The following is a 14829-nucleotide window of genomic DNA, read 5'->3' as shown; positions in this document are numbered from 1 at the left end:
TTATACCATTCCTTAATATACATATATATATTTCTCGATCGGTACAATTATGTTTGTAAAACCATTTGGTTTTGCCGACAAAAAAAAAGCATTTTGTTTAAAGGGTTTTCATGAAAATATTAAGTCATCGTCACACAAATCACATGATAATATCAAATAAAGAACTATAAAGTATAAAGTATCCGTTGTTAAGTTTTTGAGACTTTGAATACCAATAATTTAAACTAAAAATCATACGTAACAATTTTTATGGACGACTTCGTTCACATATGATGGGTCCCAAATATATGGATATGACATATTTGTGATTACAAATTTACAATATAGTAGTACTAATCAATCACTCAAAACACAAATCGTATGGTTGTTGGGGAATTTGATAAAGCTAAAGTGAGTACAAGATATTATAATGATCACACCTCGATATTATCATCAGTAACATGAATTACGTATGTATATACTCATGCATGATTAAGCAATGCAATTAGTATGAAAATGTAGAGGTAATTAGTAAAGAAGAAATTAGTGTTTGCGCTTGGACTTCAAGGAAGTGAGTGAGTGAGAGTTGTTGTGCCAATTCCTCTTGCGTTGGTTAATGAACCAATTGTTGATTTGCTTCAACTGCAGTCCTGTCTCCTCCACCAATTTTGCCTTGTCATCTTCCTGTTCACATTACAGTTTTGTGGTTGTTCATTACATGATTAATTGCAATTCTCAATCTTGATATACTGGTTTATGATTTATGTTTGATGCATTTAAGCATTTTAAGAAGGAAAACAAAACCAAAAAAAATGCATGGATTTGAGTGTAGACCCAAATATGTTTGATGCTTCGTAAAATTATAAAAGGAAGGTACTCACAGTAGGGTAAGGCCACTTGCAATGTTGTTGCCACCAGTTTTTCAAGACAGTGGTTGTGTCTCCTGGCAATTTCCCAGCCCTTCTTTTTCTCATTATCTCTTCTCTTACATCTTCGATTCTCGATTTAAAACCCTTATCAGAAAAATAAAACAAATTTCATTACAAAAAAAAAAAATATAGTAACATGAACGTACATTTTTTGACCTTTTTCAGTTTACCTGTTTGAGTTCGAGTTTAAGTTCTTGTCTCACTCTTTCCATAAGAGACCTTTCCGATTCAGTCGGTAGCAACGGACCAAATCCCGTCATATCGTGGCCACCGCTAAAATCAACTCCTGAGTTATCCGACGAGAAGTCCATCTGAAGATCGTCCTCGTCCTCTGACATCGTCGCACCAGACCCTTCTCCTAACGTTGCTCCTACGGGAGGGGGAATAGACAAAGTTTCACATAACGTTGTTACTCCAAAACTACAAGATCTACGCGGATAAATCCCAAGCCCAAAAGGCCCTTTAGATTACAAATCCGCATGTATATTAAAATTATTAATCCTACGTTTTACGTGGAGTTCCATATCTTATTTTTTAATTGTGTAAGCATATAATATATTCTCCATCATCATCTCCCAACACATTACATTTAATGTATTTACTAGTTGTTCATATATATCTATCTGGTATGATCAACAAGAATTTATTATCTGTTTTAAAAATCTCTTAATTCTAACGTAATTTTTTAAAAAGAATTCTAATTATATCTTGTAGTACTTTCTAATTCCGAGTAGAGTACATTCTAAATCTATGAGGTGTTTATTCTTTATAGTAACATATTAATATATTATTATCACGAAGATATGTTTTAAAAAAAATAAAATTAAAAAGCAAAAAAGAACCTGTCAGAGTGTGAAGGTTGTTCTCAATTTCACGGCAAGCCATAACAGCTTCGACGGCATGAACCCTCACGTGCTGTTGCAGCTGTTCTTTGAAGCTACACAACACCATTACATATTGTGCCTGTTTCCAAATTAATTTATTATTATTATTACTATAATTTATACCCTCACATTTAAATAATTATTCAATTCATTCAAAATTTAATTAACATTTATACACCACATAAAAATATGTGCTTCTGGTGTGGTGTGATTTTGAGCGGTTAGTTCGATCATTATATAGTCCTATTTTCTACCTAATTTCAATAAATATAAATGATGTCGAATCTTTTTAGGGAAAATTCGCAAGCTAATTCCAAAATTATGGTTGCAATGTCAATTCGACTATAATGCAAATTTTAGTTTGGTGTAGTAAGAAATCAATCGCCGACGTCAACCCAACATGATTAACCTAAGTTTAAATATAATTTCAGTTTAATTACAAAATGACATTTAACATTGACTCACTCTATGTGAATTTAGCACCTAACTATATTTACACAAAGATATATTTTTATAAAAATTGTCGATGTAATTTACATATTAAAATTGTATGAAAACATAGATTCCCATGAAAGTTTACCACAATTACTTCTTACACGTATGATAAAATTCACACAAAAAAACCACTAAATTAGTGGAAGAAAAAAATATTACTTAAATATAACTAATTTCATTCATAGTTAATCCATTAAAAAAATGATAATGTTTTACATCTTGGACGTTTAAATTCACTACGAACTTGTTATTTTTAAAAATCCGAAAAAAATCATTGAAAAGTATAATTTGTTTGAAACTTAACGAGATTGTGCAGTGAACATGACTTCCTTCATAGTTAGTCCACAAAAAATTATTTCAAAAGAAACATAATATAGTAAATTTAATTAATCAAACAAGATTAACTTCATAGAAAACAAGTTTAATTATTTTATATTCAAACGTACCAAGAAATTGTCGAGCTCGTGACGATCATGATGGGAGTATCCAACGGCGGTGGAAGCATAAGAACGGAGAAGATGATGAGATTGAGAAAGCTGAGCTTCAATGATCGGAAGCTGATCGATCGGAGTAGCTACTCTTAGACACGCAACGTGTGCTGCTAATAATTGTTCATACATCGGATGTGTAGCTATCTCACCTTTCATCTGTCTATTCTGCTCCGCCATGGCCGCGGCGTCTCCATCTCCACCTACGGTGGCTCCGATCATACCTAGTGCCGCTTCTTGCATATTCTTGACTCAAGAATAGGGTGAGAGATATGTTTCTTTGTCTGAAAACCCTAATTATCTTGAAGCCGATTTGGTTCCTATGATTAGAGAAATAGAGAGAGAGAATGATCAGACAAAACCAACGTATATAAACTATAAAGCTTTTTTGATTTCTTTCCCCTTTATCTATTTTGTCACTCCTTTTATTTTTCTTCTAAAAATATATACTTTTTTTTTGTCTTATTTATATATACATAGTACATACTGTATATTATAAAAAATAGACACCGGACTGGTTCGGCCATAACCATTTTCAAAAGATTTATAATTTGGTATCATTTTCTAATGTATAGTAAACTTTAAGTGACACTAAAATATTAGTGTATATAAATTAATAATAAAACTAAATATATATGTACATAAAGTTATGACAAACGCTAGTTATCAGAAACATACTTCGATTTACGTTTCTAAATCATTCTGAAATAACACTAACTAAATAAAACAAACGCACATACGTATGTAGTAGATTGTTCTATATGGAGACTGTTATCTTTACAACTAGTCTTAATTTGATTTAGTTTAAGATAACCAAGTTATCTGAAAAAAAATTTGTAAAATATTTTTCTATATATATATATTAATACTGCGATTGCATTAGCTTAATCCAGAACTAGACTATCTGAGTTTTACTGTTTTAAGGTTATGTGACTAAGAAATGTTGCATCAAAGCTGTATCACATGATTGATTATTTCATATTTTAAATGAATATAGACAATGATATTTGTTATGCTATTAAATAGTATTATTAATTAGGTGTTACTATTTGTTAAGTGGGTGTTAGAGGATTAGGTGTGTCTACCGGTCCTGTCGTTAAAGGTGGGAAGATATTTTTTCTTTTCCTCATTCTTTTTCAATATTTTCAACTAATTTTTAAGTTCAAGTTGTTGAATCACTTATTAGGTCTTAAATCGTTGTCACGGCAAGAAAAAATAAAGTGCTTTTCATTTTACATTTGATATCCATATATACATATACAAGTATTTATGAATTTTTGTAAAGCACGTTATTAACGTGCAATTTTTCATAACTTTACGTCAAGGTATATCAGCATATTGTGGAACCAAAGTACCAAACATAGTAGCAGTTTTTTTTGTCTTTGCGTTTTTTTGTGTCAAAGTTTTCTGAATACTTCTTCGTTATAATCGAGTGTGATTTGAGATAAAGAAAAATCGGAAAACTAAACATACAATAGTGTATATGCGTTTTGCTTGGTCGGTGAAATATTGACTATTAAAAAAGAAATATTGACTATTAAAAAATTGGACTATTGCTCACTTTCCATTGTGCAATTATAAAATTTTGAAATACTACTAGTCTACAATTTCAGATCAAATTGAAATGGCACCTGTTATATATGATGTTGATGATGAACATTCATGTAATTAATTTCAGAATCAGTGGGAAAATATTAAAGGCTGTTTTACTTTTATCTTTACTTTCGGACCTACCAAAGAAAACGCAATTTTTTTCTCTTGGTCACTTTTATTTTCATTTCTTTTTGGTCCATCACTCACTTGGGAAAGTGGAATAAAAAGATTTTGCAGATTCCTATGCAAAAAAAAAAAAAAAAACAGAAAGATACACGCCTTCACCAATATGGAAAAAGTTTAATTTTCATTTATCTCCTTTGTTGTGTAGTTTGTTTACAAATTCCCTTCTCTTTTACGCAATGAAATCAAAATATTCGCTTGTATAGAAAAATGAAAGAAATAAAAGAAAAGAGGGACAGAGACAGAGTTGGTCGAAACAAATAAAAGAGGGACAAAATTGTCGTTCTCTTAAGCCTAAGATTTAAGACATCTCACATCTTAAACAGTTTGTGGTCCCTTTTCCTATGAAAACTACTTCTCAACTTATAATAATGCGACCACAAATCAAAGAAAAATGAGATAATATTAGTGTCACGATCCCATACTCAGTTGGTTCTTACGAATGGGCCAAATAATGTTTTGTGTTTGGACATACAAAACATTTCTCATAGGGGCACACAGGTATCAGTGTCTCACAGCCCAAACACTTGTGCAAATGTGTTCGTAATTTTTTTTTTACGTGTGTAATATTAACGTTTCCATGGTGACTCTTCCAAAAAGAAAGAAGAATAGAAAACGACCATTAGATTAGAGGACATATGTTCATCAAGAATTATAATTCTTTAGGCCTCAAATTAACATACGTATAGGTAATACAATGTTGTTTATCAGTGACTTAGTTCTAACTTCTAATTCATCACCGTATGTGAGTTACTGGCTTGTCCACAACGCAATATTTATGTTATTATGTATGTCTCAAAACTCCCAACAACATATATTTAAAATAAATTCTAATCTTTTTTACAAAAGAAAAAAGAATACTAATAAGTAAAAAAATCCTCAAAAAAAAGGAAACAAACGTAAATATAATTAATTAATTAGGAACACATTCATGTTCCATGTAACCCGGGGAAGTCCTTGTAGCAGAAGCAACAAAAGCCCTAGAATGCCCCACCATCGACACTACTCTAAGAGCTTCTTCTTCATAAGCTTTTCTCTCCATTTCTTCCCTTTTTGCCCTTCTCCTCCTCTTCTTCGCCGTCACCACCGCCGCTGCCACCACCATCCCTAAAAGCACCACCCCCACCGTCACAGACCCAACAAGCCCACCAACAACCTTTCTCCACCGTCCAATCTTCTCTTTCTTCATCTCTTTCTCTCCCCCACCGTTCGATTTTGGATCATCTTTCACCACTAAACCAAAATGTCCGTTGGTTTTGACGGCGCACACAAACGGCTTCACTTCTCCAGCAAACGTCACTTTACCGTCGAGCTCGAAAGTAGCGCACATTGGCTTGTCCAAAAACGTTCTCTCTACCGTCGACGGTCCAGATACGTTCCTGAAATCAACCGTGGACGGTTCTTTAGCATCGGCTAGGAGGAGACTTATCTGATACGAGCTGCTCACATTATTTCCTAAAATAACGTCGTTTAAAGCGTTATAAGCTAAGAGCCCTAGAACCGGAGACACCAGTCTATAACCGGAGAGATCATAGTTTTTGTAATATATTTCGGACCAGTTTGATCCCAAGCTTTGTCTCACAACCAAAAGCCGTTCACCGCACGGCTCAAGAATTGATCCAACGCCAATATGGAACTCTTCAATTTGAGCTCCGTATCGCCGGAGACTCCCACATCGGAACCTAACTGCGTCAAGTTTTATGTCGGAGTAGTTAGATGGGAGATGAACACGTTGGTTAACGCCGGTCTTGATCGAGTAATGTTGGTTCTTGAAGAAGTTGAGAGTGTAGTCTCTTAGGATGAGATCGAGAAGCCTTGAGGATTCGTTGAGAGCTTCTTGAATAGTAGTAGAAGTCGAACACTCGAGATGAGAGGGAAGGAATAGGAATAATACGATTATTATTAGTTGAAGAGATGGAAAATAGAGTGTTCTTATTGCCATTTTCGATATTGGTGGAGTTATTCACGTTTGAGTGTTGTGGTGAGAAGATGAGAAGAAGAAGTGTAGAGGAAGAGTCGATCATGAGAAATAAGTTTCTTTTTTGGAGAGCTCGGTGAAGGCTTTGGATTGAAGGGACAGGTTTGCTTTTGTTTAATTAATATCTTTAAGTATAGATACATATATATATATATATATATATATATATATATTTCATCTTCAACAAAGAAAAATACTATATATGCATATTTTTATGCTATAAAAATGTCTTTGGGGTATGAAACTAAAGTCGGCGTGAGATTGTTTTGAGTAAAGTGTACGTCTATATATATACACATTGGTGAAAAAATCATTAGGGTGCGATAGAGAGTATTTCATTGTTTATATTAGAGGAAATGCAAAATAAAAGTAACACATCATCTATATATACAATAAAGCTTTAGAAATATTTTTCTATTTTAAAAATGGTGACGTTTTAATGTTTTCTGTAACTCTTGAACTTGAATTAGCAAAGTCATTTTCTTATCAGAAGAAAAAAAATTACAAATGATCCCATGATGGAATTCCCATCAATAATTTTGATGCTAAAATAAAGATGAAGAAAACAAGCAAAATTAAACACACACAAAAATCAACAATTATTCCTCAACCAATGATGAATATACAAGAATTAACGACTACCATATAATCAAAGGGAGTTATTAATTATAAAAATATCAATCTCTCGATTGATCTGCCTCAAGAACAAGTAGCAAAACCGTTAATTCAAATAACCGGTTTTTCGGTATTGAATATGACCTAAATCAGTAGAAATTAGCCTTGCTCTGGTAGGTCTTACCGGCACTCCAGCTAGCCGGAGCAGCATTCCAAGCGTAAATGGTCTGACGAGTGGTGTAAGAGGTAAGACGGAACGAGAGAGACTGACCATATAGAGAAGAGAAAGCTTGGTACGAAGCTCCCCAATTATGGCTCATGTTGATCCAGCCTGTGCGGCTACCTTTAACGGCCATGGTCTTGATGTCACCTGCACCACCTACGTTCATCACGTACACAAGTAGCCAATACCCATTTCCTTCAAATTTGAACCTTATTCCTCCGCTCCTCCTACATGCCACTCTGTATATATATGTAGAATCATCAATATATATATCATATTCTAGCTAGCTAGCATGTGCAAATTAATGGTGCATTCGAACAAAATCTCATTAATTTACAAATATTTGAATATAGATATATTGAATTTAATGATTAGATAAACCATTGCTTATAGGTTTTCTGTCTATTTTATCTATACAACGTTAGGCCTTGTACACACACATCTCTTTCAAAAAAAGTGGAAATTGTAATAATACACACACTATATTTTAGTATACGTATATCTATATTGGTCTAGTGGATGTTATACCTGCGGTATGAGACGGGGACGATTCCAGCCTTCCAACTGGCGATCTTCATGAAAGCTGGTTTAGCCAAATCAAAATGGACTCGTGGTGGATTACACCATCCACCATTGTTGGAGGCTTGGCCATAATTTGGTGGACATATGTTGGTCGCTGTCACCACGGTGGCGGGTGAACCGTAGTAGCAGTTAGGCGACGACACACACCTTACCTGGAAACATTGACCGCATGCGTAACCGTCGTTGAACAGTGCTGTGCTCAACGCAGTCGTGGCTACGCCGTAGCCACTGTTCCATAGGTTACCATATCCACAAGCCCCACCTGATCGATGTATATCATGGTCATGTTAAAAAAAATTTCAATGCATTTTAATTAATATGTTCTTCAAAAGATTCATGTATTATATATAAGCAAGCCATTAGTGTTTCTTCTCGTTTGTATTTTTATGTTACGACGAAAAATAACATGCAATGGAGTCCATAGTCGAGTCATATATTGTGTTCTATATATACAATAGATTGTAGAAGTATATGAACTTTACCCATAGTTGCGCTGGCGGTCTCGTCACCGTAAAAAGTTGCTGAGGCCGTACGCCATGGGGTCCCGGCATATGCGGCCATTGATGTTCCGATCATGGCCATCATCGATATAATAACCAAGCACTTGCCATACAAATTTTGATCCATTTCTTACTCTGTTTTATTGAGGGCTCCTACTATATTGTTTTGTCTCTGAAAAGCCAAGTCTTACTATTGCATAAGATCTCATATATATAACGAAACATTGGCTTTAATTTTTTTTTTTCCTACTAAATTGAAAGGAAAAAAAAACAATTGGTCTCAACGTGAGAGACACTAAGAAAGAAGACTATGAACAAGTAAGCAGTGGACGTGCGTTCATGTTTGTTTTGGTCTGCGCCTCCCTTTACATTCTAATTATTTTAATTTGTTTTACTTTCTAATGTGTTCATTTTTTTTTTGTTATTAGTCAAAGCTATAACAAAGGGGTTAGGTGGATACCATATCATTTTATTTATGATATCTGGAAGATTAATGAAATTGTTTTTTTTTTTTTTTTTGTGTGTGGCATTAAGGAGATTGTTATTTTTTTTTGTTAAAAGGTATTCAATTAATAAAGTATAATGCCCAATGGGCTATTTCCGGAGTAAGCCCATATACATAAATTCCTAGGGTCCAACTCATTTACAGTTAACTAAAGCTAAACCGATGAAAACAAAACCGGTCGGGTTCACAAACCGAACTTAACCGGGAACCATGAAACCCTAATCTGCAGAACGAAAAACTCGTTTGCAGCCGCCGCCCATACTTGCGGATACTCAGCCGGAACAGGACCTCCGGTGAGCCTGGACGACGGTAGCCGAACAGAGACGGTGATCCAAGATCCGTTTACCGTCCTGCCACCGTAGAGCCGTTTTGGGAAGGAGGAAGAGATCCGATCTGCCTTTTGTCGAGGAGGTTTTCACGCTCAGTCGTGAGAGAGAGAGGCAGCAGGGAATAGATAAGCGGGCCTTCGACGGTGGTTTAGCTTCGCCGGATCGGAGACTACCTCCCCTATCGTAACCGAGATATATATTGTTAAGGAGATTGTTATTGGTATAGATATATATTGTTAAAACTTCAAAATACAAACTACGAAAGAGAATATACTATGTTTTGACACCACGTATCATGTTCGGACAAAAGACAATTACTAACTAGTCTATCTATTCTCCACAACCAAATCTCGAACTAATACATACTTCTGTCGACATTCTCATAAAACTTAAAATCTATTGCATGATTTTTATTTCTGATATAATCTATTGTAGATCTATAAAAAATATATTTTTGATATATTAACTAAAAGTGAACGAAAATATCAACATGCTAACTAAATTAACATTTTTATATTTTTAACTATTTTTTTTTTGTTTTCCAACAAATTTCGCTAATTTTTTCGACAATAACTATGGCATATGTAAGAAACGAAAAATGATTTCTACAAGACTTACAAATGTTATTACACTTTAGACTCTGTACACACTTTCAACCTGCATGTGTTAGCCTTGGGGTTTATAGTAACCACGACATTAGTATAGTAGCTTACTAGAGCTTTCGTCCATTTGGGACATAAGATTTTGTTACACGTTTGGTAAGATCCCAAGTTTTATTTGTGTCAAATTCTAAAATTCGAGACTTCATTTTGTCAATGATACAATTACTTATCTTTGTATTGGTATTCCACACACCACTCCCCGTCCCCTTCAAAATGATTTTCTAGATTTGAGTTTTAAAATTTATGATAAGAACACATCCGAAGAACTAAGAAATAAAACCGTCCGATTTAATTAATTTTTAGTAGCAGACATGTTAGTATGGAAGAATGAAGATTATTCCAAATTTTACTCTTTTTTTTTGAGCAAAAGATTATTCCAAATTTACTAAATCACACTTCTATTTGGTCAGTTAAAGAGGTACTATGCTTTCATTCCATTAAATTTTTTAGTAAAATAAGATATTTAATAATGATATTTATTTTGAGACGGTAAAAAGTCCAGATTACAATTACTTATATAAAAAATCTATTTTAAATGACATGTTAGGTAAATCTCTAATCGGAACTATTTTCGTATTAGCTTCTATCTCCTTCTCTTCTGGTCTAATAATTTATTTTGTTAATGCTAGTGTCACTTTTTGTGTGTGTGCCAATTTAGTATTTTCACTCACACAAAATAAGTTATAGATTAAATATAGTTTGGTAACAAAAAAAATATTATAGATTAATTGCTCAATTTGGGGCTATATAAATACACTTAAGAATATTTCAAAGAATACTCTTAAAAAGAATTCTAAAATAAATTTAACAATAAGTTAGATATTTAATTATAACTCAAACAGAAAAATATATTGACGTTTGAGCAAAAGATTATTCTGTTTGAATTATCTGTTTGGAATAATCTTTTGGGATGCCAAGAAAAACAGTGAATGCCAAGAAAAACAAGCATTAAGTAATATTAACTCTAAGCACTCACAGTAAGCGGAAACACTTAACAAACTCAAACAATATTTTCTTTCAAAAAAAAAAAAAAACTCAAACAATATAAAGTATACATTAAAAACTCCAAATTTCAAATCACGAAAATGTTATTTTTCATATTAAGTTTTTTTCTTTTTGTCTTTCTGAAACGTAACTTTTTATCATCTTGTGTATGCTACATCATATTCACTATTTTATCTCTGAGCTCCAAAGTATTGATCTGTTTGCTATCCTCCACCTGAAAATTTGAATCCATAGTATTGATTATACGCAAAATGGAAAAATGAGAACTTAGAGTCATATATAGGCTCATAGAGTAGTGATTTTTATTCACTACGGCCAACTCCAAATTCGTTGTGTAGTTTATAAGAATATAAATATGTGAACTATGGAAAAAAAATTATAAGAGATAAGTATATTATAGGAACTTGTTTGTTTTTTTTGTTGCATATTAAGGAAAAATAACATAGCAATTTGTTTGTTAGAAAATCAAGCCAGGAAATGGTCAAACACTACTAATTGTTGTATAAAAGTGAATAATATTTTATTTATTGTTGCATTTAAGTTAATAATAATAATGTTAATGATCGATCGAATACTAATTTCCTAAAAGTATGTTCATCATTTTTTTTAGAAATGTGGTTTTAAATATAGACATTATTAAACTATGATAGTATAAACCAACGTAACTGTTAACATTATAGCATAAATACTTTTTTCTCTAAATGTAGTAATGGATTTTACCTGAGAAACAATGGTGTGCATGAATCTCTGTTGCAGTCTAGTTGAAAGGCAACTAACTATACCGAGCCTTTGTTCTTGAGCCAATATTTGAAGAACACTCGAGAGACAAGACTTGCTTCGTCCGAGGCAACAACTTATGATGATCTCAACACCAACCAAACAAGGTGTGACTATAACTGTAAAGTGTTTGTCTCCTACACATGAGCAGCCTAATGAAAATGTTGATGTTGTTGACGATGATAAACTACTGGTGCATTCCTCTGTAGATGGAACAGTTGTATTTGTGCCCGGTATGGATTTCTTAATCCGGTTTCTCTTTTCGTTGAGTTCTTTGTTCTTGTTTTGCAAGTCTTTGATGTACTTCACAGCCTGAAAGATGTGATCTGATGTCGAGCGTTTACCCTGTCATATATGAATGGGTCTGGTCATTTGTCTTAAGTTTGTACACACATATTCCATTTCAATTCAAAAGACAACTAATAACTCGAGTTCGAACATATAAAAATATTCTTTCTTGATTAACATGTAATTAAAGAACTATATACAGATAAATATAGAATAGTTCTTAAGAAAATCAAATAAAATATATCGTAGATGAGTTACCTGGATATATTGAAATGGCAAAAGAGATCTTAGACTTTTGAAAAGAGATGAAACTTCTTGTCTTCTTTGCCTTTCAATGTCTCTATGCTTCATCTTCTTGCTTTCTCGATCATCATTATCATCATTTTTGTTGGCTTCACTCACGCCATATGTATCACACAAACTTCGTTTCTTCTTGCTTCCACCAATTTTGTTTGCCATCGGATCGCAAACATCTTGGTTTTGGTTTGATACAAACGAAGAAAGAAGGAAAGAATCAGAAAATAGTAATCCATCTTCGTAGGTTGAATCAAGCATAAACATTGAAGGAACGAAATCCATTAGAACTTGATGAACTCTATTAGTACTTTTTTGGTTTGGTTTGTTATTATAATTGTAGTGTTGTGACTTTCTGACTTCTTGTGAGTCTCTTTATACTTGTCTCCAAGATTTGTTTGTTCTTCCTATTTAATTGGACAGATCACAGATGTGATGACAGGTTTAGTGATCAATCTCGAAGAAATTAAAATCACCATATGTTACGAGTAGTTGGGATTAAATTAATGGTGATAAATAATAGGAGTACTAGTACTACTATTAAATTAAACTTTGGTGCTGTTCATTTAGTGGCCATTTAATAATCACGTCAAATGGGAATGGGAACATGTGTTTTAAATGTGCTTGAACGTAAGACCATGATTACTGGGAGTAACTCTCTCAGATACTCTTATTAGAAAATAATAAAAGGAAGAGAGAGAAGGAAAAAAAGAAAGGAATCGTTTCTTTCCCAAGTCACTTGAGAATCGATTCTCAGAACAAGTGTGACATGTGTCACTTGTTAAGTGAAACAGCAATAAGGAAATAAATAAATAATAATAATTTATAAAAAAAATATTTTTTTTGGTTTTTTTGAGAAACGTTGAGTCGTTCTCGATTAATGATGCTCTAATACATCTCACCTTCATTACACGTACGTACCACCTAAAATTTTCAACTCGAATTAAATTCAGTTATTGAATAACCCATATCTCAGGTTAGGAAAATTCCAGATGTTTTTACGTTTAAACATTTTGTTATGCCTTCTAACCAAAAAAAAAAAAACATTTTGTTTAATTCATATAAAGAGATATTTACGTATAAATTATGCAAAACTTAGATGATTTATTCATATATATTCTATATATATTACTAGATAATTGCTTGTAGTAAAGTTCTGCTAAAAGCCATACATAAATTCAGTAGTTATTTGATACTCAATTCTAAGCTCACGTATTTTGTAGAAAATGTCGACATATATTTTAAATTTCGTCATTGATGAGTTCATGTGTTCAATTCATCTAAAGAGATTTAATTATTGACTGACTCTTCATCACTTGAATAAATTTTCTGAGATAAAATTTAATTACATAAATGTTATCTATACATAATTATTTTTTTTTTGGTCAGGAAAAAGACTTTACATAGCTAGAGTTAAGCAGCTCGTGCGTGCATGCAGCATAGTTGGACCAAACTGTATTTTTATTATATATATATTTTTGTTAAATTTTTTATATTTTTATATTTTTGGACCAAAATTTACTGTTTTGGTCCTTTTGGACGAAGACTTAAGATTATCTTTCTTTTAAAGTTATTAAAGGCCGATCATATTAATTGATTTGCGTCAATTATTAGATGATCATCTCTTCAATTCATTTATTTTGTGTAGTTATGACAAGGATTAATTGTCCAGTTTTTTCCCCACAGCTGGTTGAATGATTCACAAGATTGACATGTATTTATTGTATACTTTAAGGTGTAGTACTTAATTACAGTTTTTTTTTCTCAACTAGACTTGATTAACTCATTTTACGAATCTGAATAAATTTCACTACATATAGAGATTTCTATGAAAATGTGTTTAATTACAATAAAATAAGTACTACTTTTTTTTGGATTTTGATAGTTGTCGTTCTAGAATTTTTTTTTTCAATATCACTTTCTGTTATGTGTTTACGATGCAATTTTATGAATCAAATTTTTAATTTTATTCTTAATTTTTAGCTTAGTAATTACATACAGTACATCAAATGAAATAGTGTATTAATAAAAAGTAAAACAGAAAATATAATGGTTTTTTTGATATTTGCGAAATTTTCAAGTAATATAAAACCGAGAAAATATTAGCGATTATGAGGTTATCAGACTTATCGTTAAACAAGCCATCGAATGTGTTTAGTCGGTAGAAATAATTAATGTGATAGTGTGGTTGAATTGTTGAACTTGGACTAGAAAACACAATACAAAGAGAAAAAAACAATACAGTATTTTGTAAAGGTTTATTTAGTGCAAGTGAAAAGAAGATTAAGAAAGGTTTGCGTATTAAATTAGTACTAGTGACACGCAATAATTAAGGAGTGTAAATTGCAGATGATAACGTGGACACTGAAACAGCCATTGAATGGTTTGCAATAATTGTTAGTGATGAAGTAAATATTTTGTAATTAATATATTAAATGTGGTCATGATTAGGTCTGACATTTTGGTAAATGGGGTCCCTTTAATTGCATGTCCAATTTGATCTTCATGCACCTGCAGAGT

General features: G+C 32.5%; 4 protein-coding genes across 5 annotated transcripts; all 4 read right to left on the bottom strand.

The window, feature by feature from the left end:
- Nucleotides 1-218: 218 nt before the first annotated feature.
- LOC104714642 (homeobox protein knotted-1-like 7) lies at nucleotides 219-3764 on the bottom strand. The gene is made up of 5 exons (XM_010432073.3): nucleotides 2734-3764; nucleotides 1751-1871; nucleotides 1079-1278; nucleotides 861-992; nucleotides 219-663 (listed from the first exon to the last, which is right to left on the bottom strand). Exons 1-5 carry the CDS (start codon nucleotides 3016-3018, stop codon nucleotides 523-525), a joined length of 879 nt encoding a protein of 292 aa, XP_010430375.1. The 5' UTR covers nucleotides 3019-3764; the 3' UTR covers nucleotides 219-522.
- A 1545-nt stretch (nucleotides 3765-5309) lies between these two features.
- On the bottom strand, nucleotides 5310-6643 carry LOC104714641 (uncharacterized). 2 transcript variants are annotated; one of them, XM_019230196.2, is made up of 2 exons: nucleotides 6491-6624; nucleotides 5310-6006 (listed from the first exon to the last, which is right to left on the bottom strand). In XM_019230196.2, the coding sequence occupies exons 1-2, from the start codon at nucleotides 6573-6575 to the stop codon at nucleotides 5465-5467; spliced, it is 627 nt and encodes a 208-aa protein (XP_019085741.1). In that variant the 5' UTR covers nucleotides 6576-6624; the 3' UTR covers nucleotides 5310-5464. The 2 variants fall into 2 exon arrangements, with proteins under 2 accessions (XP_019085741.1, XP_010430374.1); XM_010432072.2 differs by having other exon boundaries at nucleotides 5310-6643.
- A 352-nt stretch (nucleotides 6644-6995) lies between these two features.
- On the bottom strand, nucleotides 6996-8645 carry LOC104714640 (expansin-A18-like). Its single transcript, XM_010432071.2, has 3 exons — nucleotides 8432-8645; nucleotides 7896-8211; nucleotides 6996-7606 (listed from the first exon to the last, which is right to left on the bottom strand). Exons 1-3 carry the CDS (start codon nucleotides 8574-8576, stop codon nucleotides 7294-7296), a joined length of 774 nt encoding a protein of 257 aa, XP_010430373.2. The 5' UTR covers nucleotides 8577-8645; the 3' UTR covers nucleotides 6996-7293.
- Nucleotides 8646-10875: 2230 nt separating this feature from the next.
- On the bottom strand, nucleotides 10876-12845 carry LOC104714639 (transcription factor bHLH125-like). Its single transcript, XM_087466373.1, has 3 exons — nucleotides 12274-12845; nucleotides 11671-12072; nucleotides 10876-11164 (listed from the first exon to the last, which is right to left on the bottom strand). The coding sequence occupies exons 1-3, from the start codon at nucleotides 12592-12594 to the stop codon at nucleotides 11102-11104; spliced, it is 786 nt and encodes a 261-aa protein (XP_087322499.1). The 5' UTR covers nucleotides 12595-12845; the 3' UTR covers nucleotides 10876-11101.
- Nucleotides 12846-14829: the final 1984 nt, after the last annotated feature.

Source organism: Camelina sativa, chromosome 9 (genome assembly GCF_030686135.1).
Source record: "Camelina sativa cultivar CO46 ecotype springtype chromosome 9, ASM3068613v1".
Lineage (NCBI taxonomy): Eukaryota > Viridiplantae > Streptophyta > Magnoliopsida > Brassicales > Brassicaceae > Camelina > Camelina sativa.
This window is presented reverse-complemented; position numbering and strand designations above follow the sequence as displayed.

Bases quoted from the DNA above. Each gene is read 5' to 3' on its own strand.
- LOC104714639 (XM_087466373.1), bottom strand. From the start codon at position 12,594: ATGGATTTCGTTCCTTCAATGTTTATGCTTGATTCAACCTACGAAGAT. The intron at 12,073-12,273 runs GTAACTCATCTA...CATATATGACAG, and splicing joins TGCCATTTCAATATATCCAG to GGTAAACGCTCGACATCAGA. The intron at 11,165-11,670 runs GTAAAATCCATT...TCAAATTTTCAG, and splicing joins TGCACACCATTGTTTCTCAG to GTGGAGGATAGCAAACAGAT.
- LOC104714640 (XM_010432071.2), bottom strand. From the start codon at position 8,576: ATGGATCAAAATTTGTATGGCAAGTGCTTGGTTATTATATCGATGATG. The intron at 8,212-8,431 runs GTAAAGTTCATA...TACATCGATCAG, and splicing joins GACCGCCAGCGCAACTATGG to GTGGGGCTTGTGGATATGGT. The intron at 7,607-7,895 runs GTATAACATCCA...ATATATATACAG, and splicing joins GTCCCCGTCTCATACCGCAG to AGTGGCATGTAGGAGGAGCG.
- LOC104714641 (XM_010432072.2), bottom strand. From the start codon at position 6,493: ATGGCAATAAGAACACTCTATTTTCCATCTCTTCAACTAATAATAATC.
- LOC104714642 (XM_010432073.3), bottom strand. From the start codon at position 3,018: ATGCAAGAAGCGGCACTAGGTATGATCGGAGCCACCGTAGGTGGAGAT. The intron at 1,872-2,733 runs GTACGTTTGAAT...ATTTGGAAACAG, and splicing joins ACGAGCTCGACAATTTCTTG to GCACAATATGTAATGGTGTT. The intron at 993-1,078 runs GTAAACTGAAAA...TTTTCTGATAAG, and splicing joins TTAAACTCGAACTCAAACAG to GGTTTTAAATCGAGAATCGA.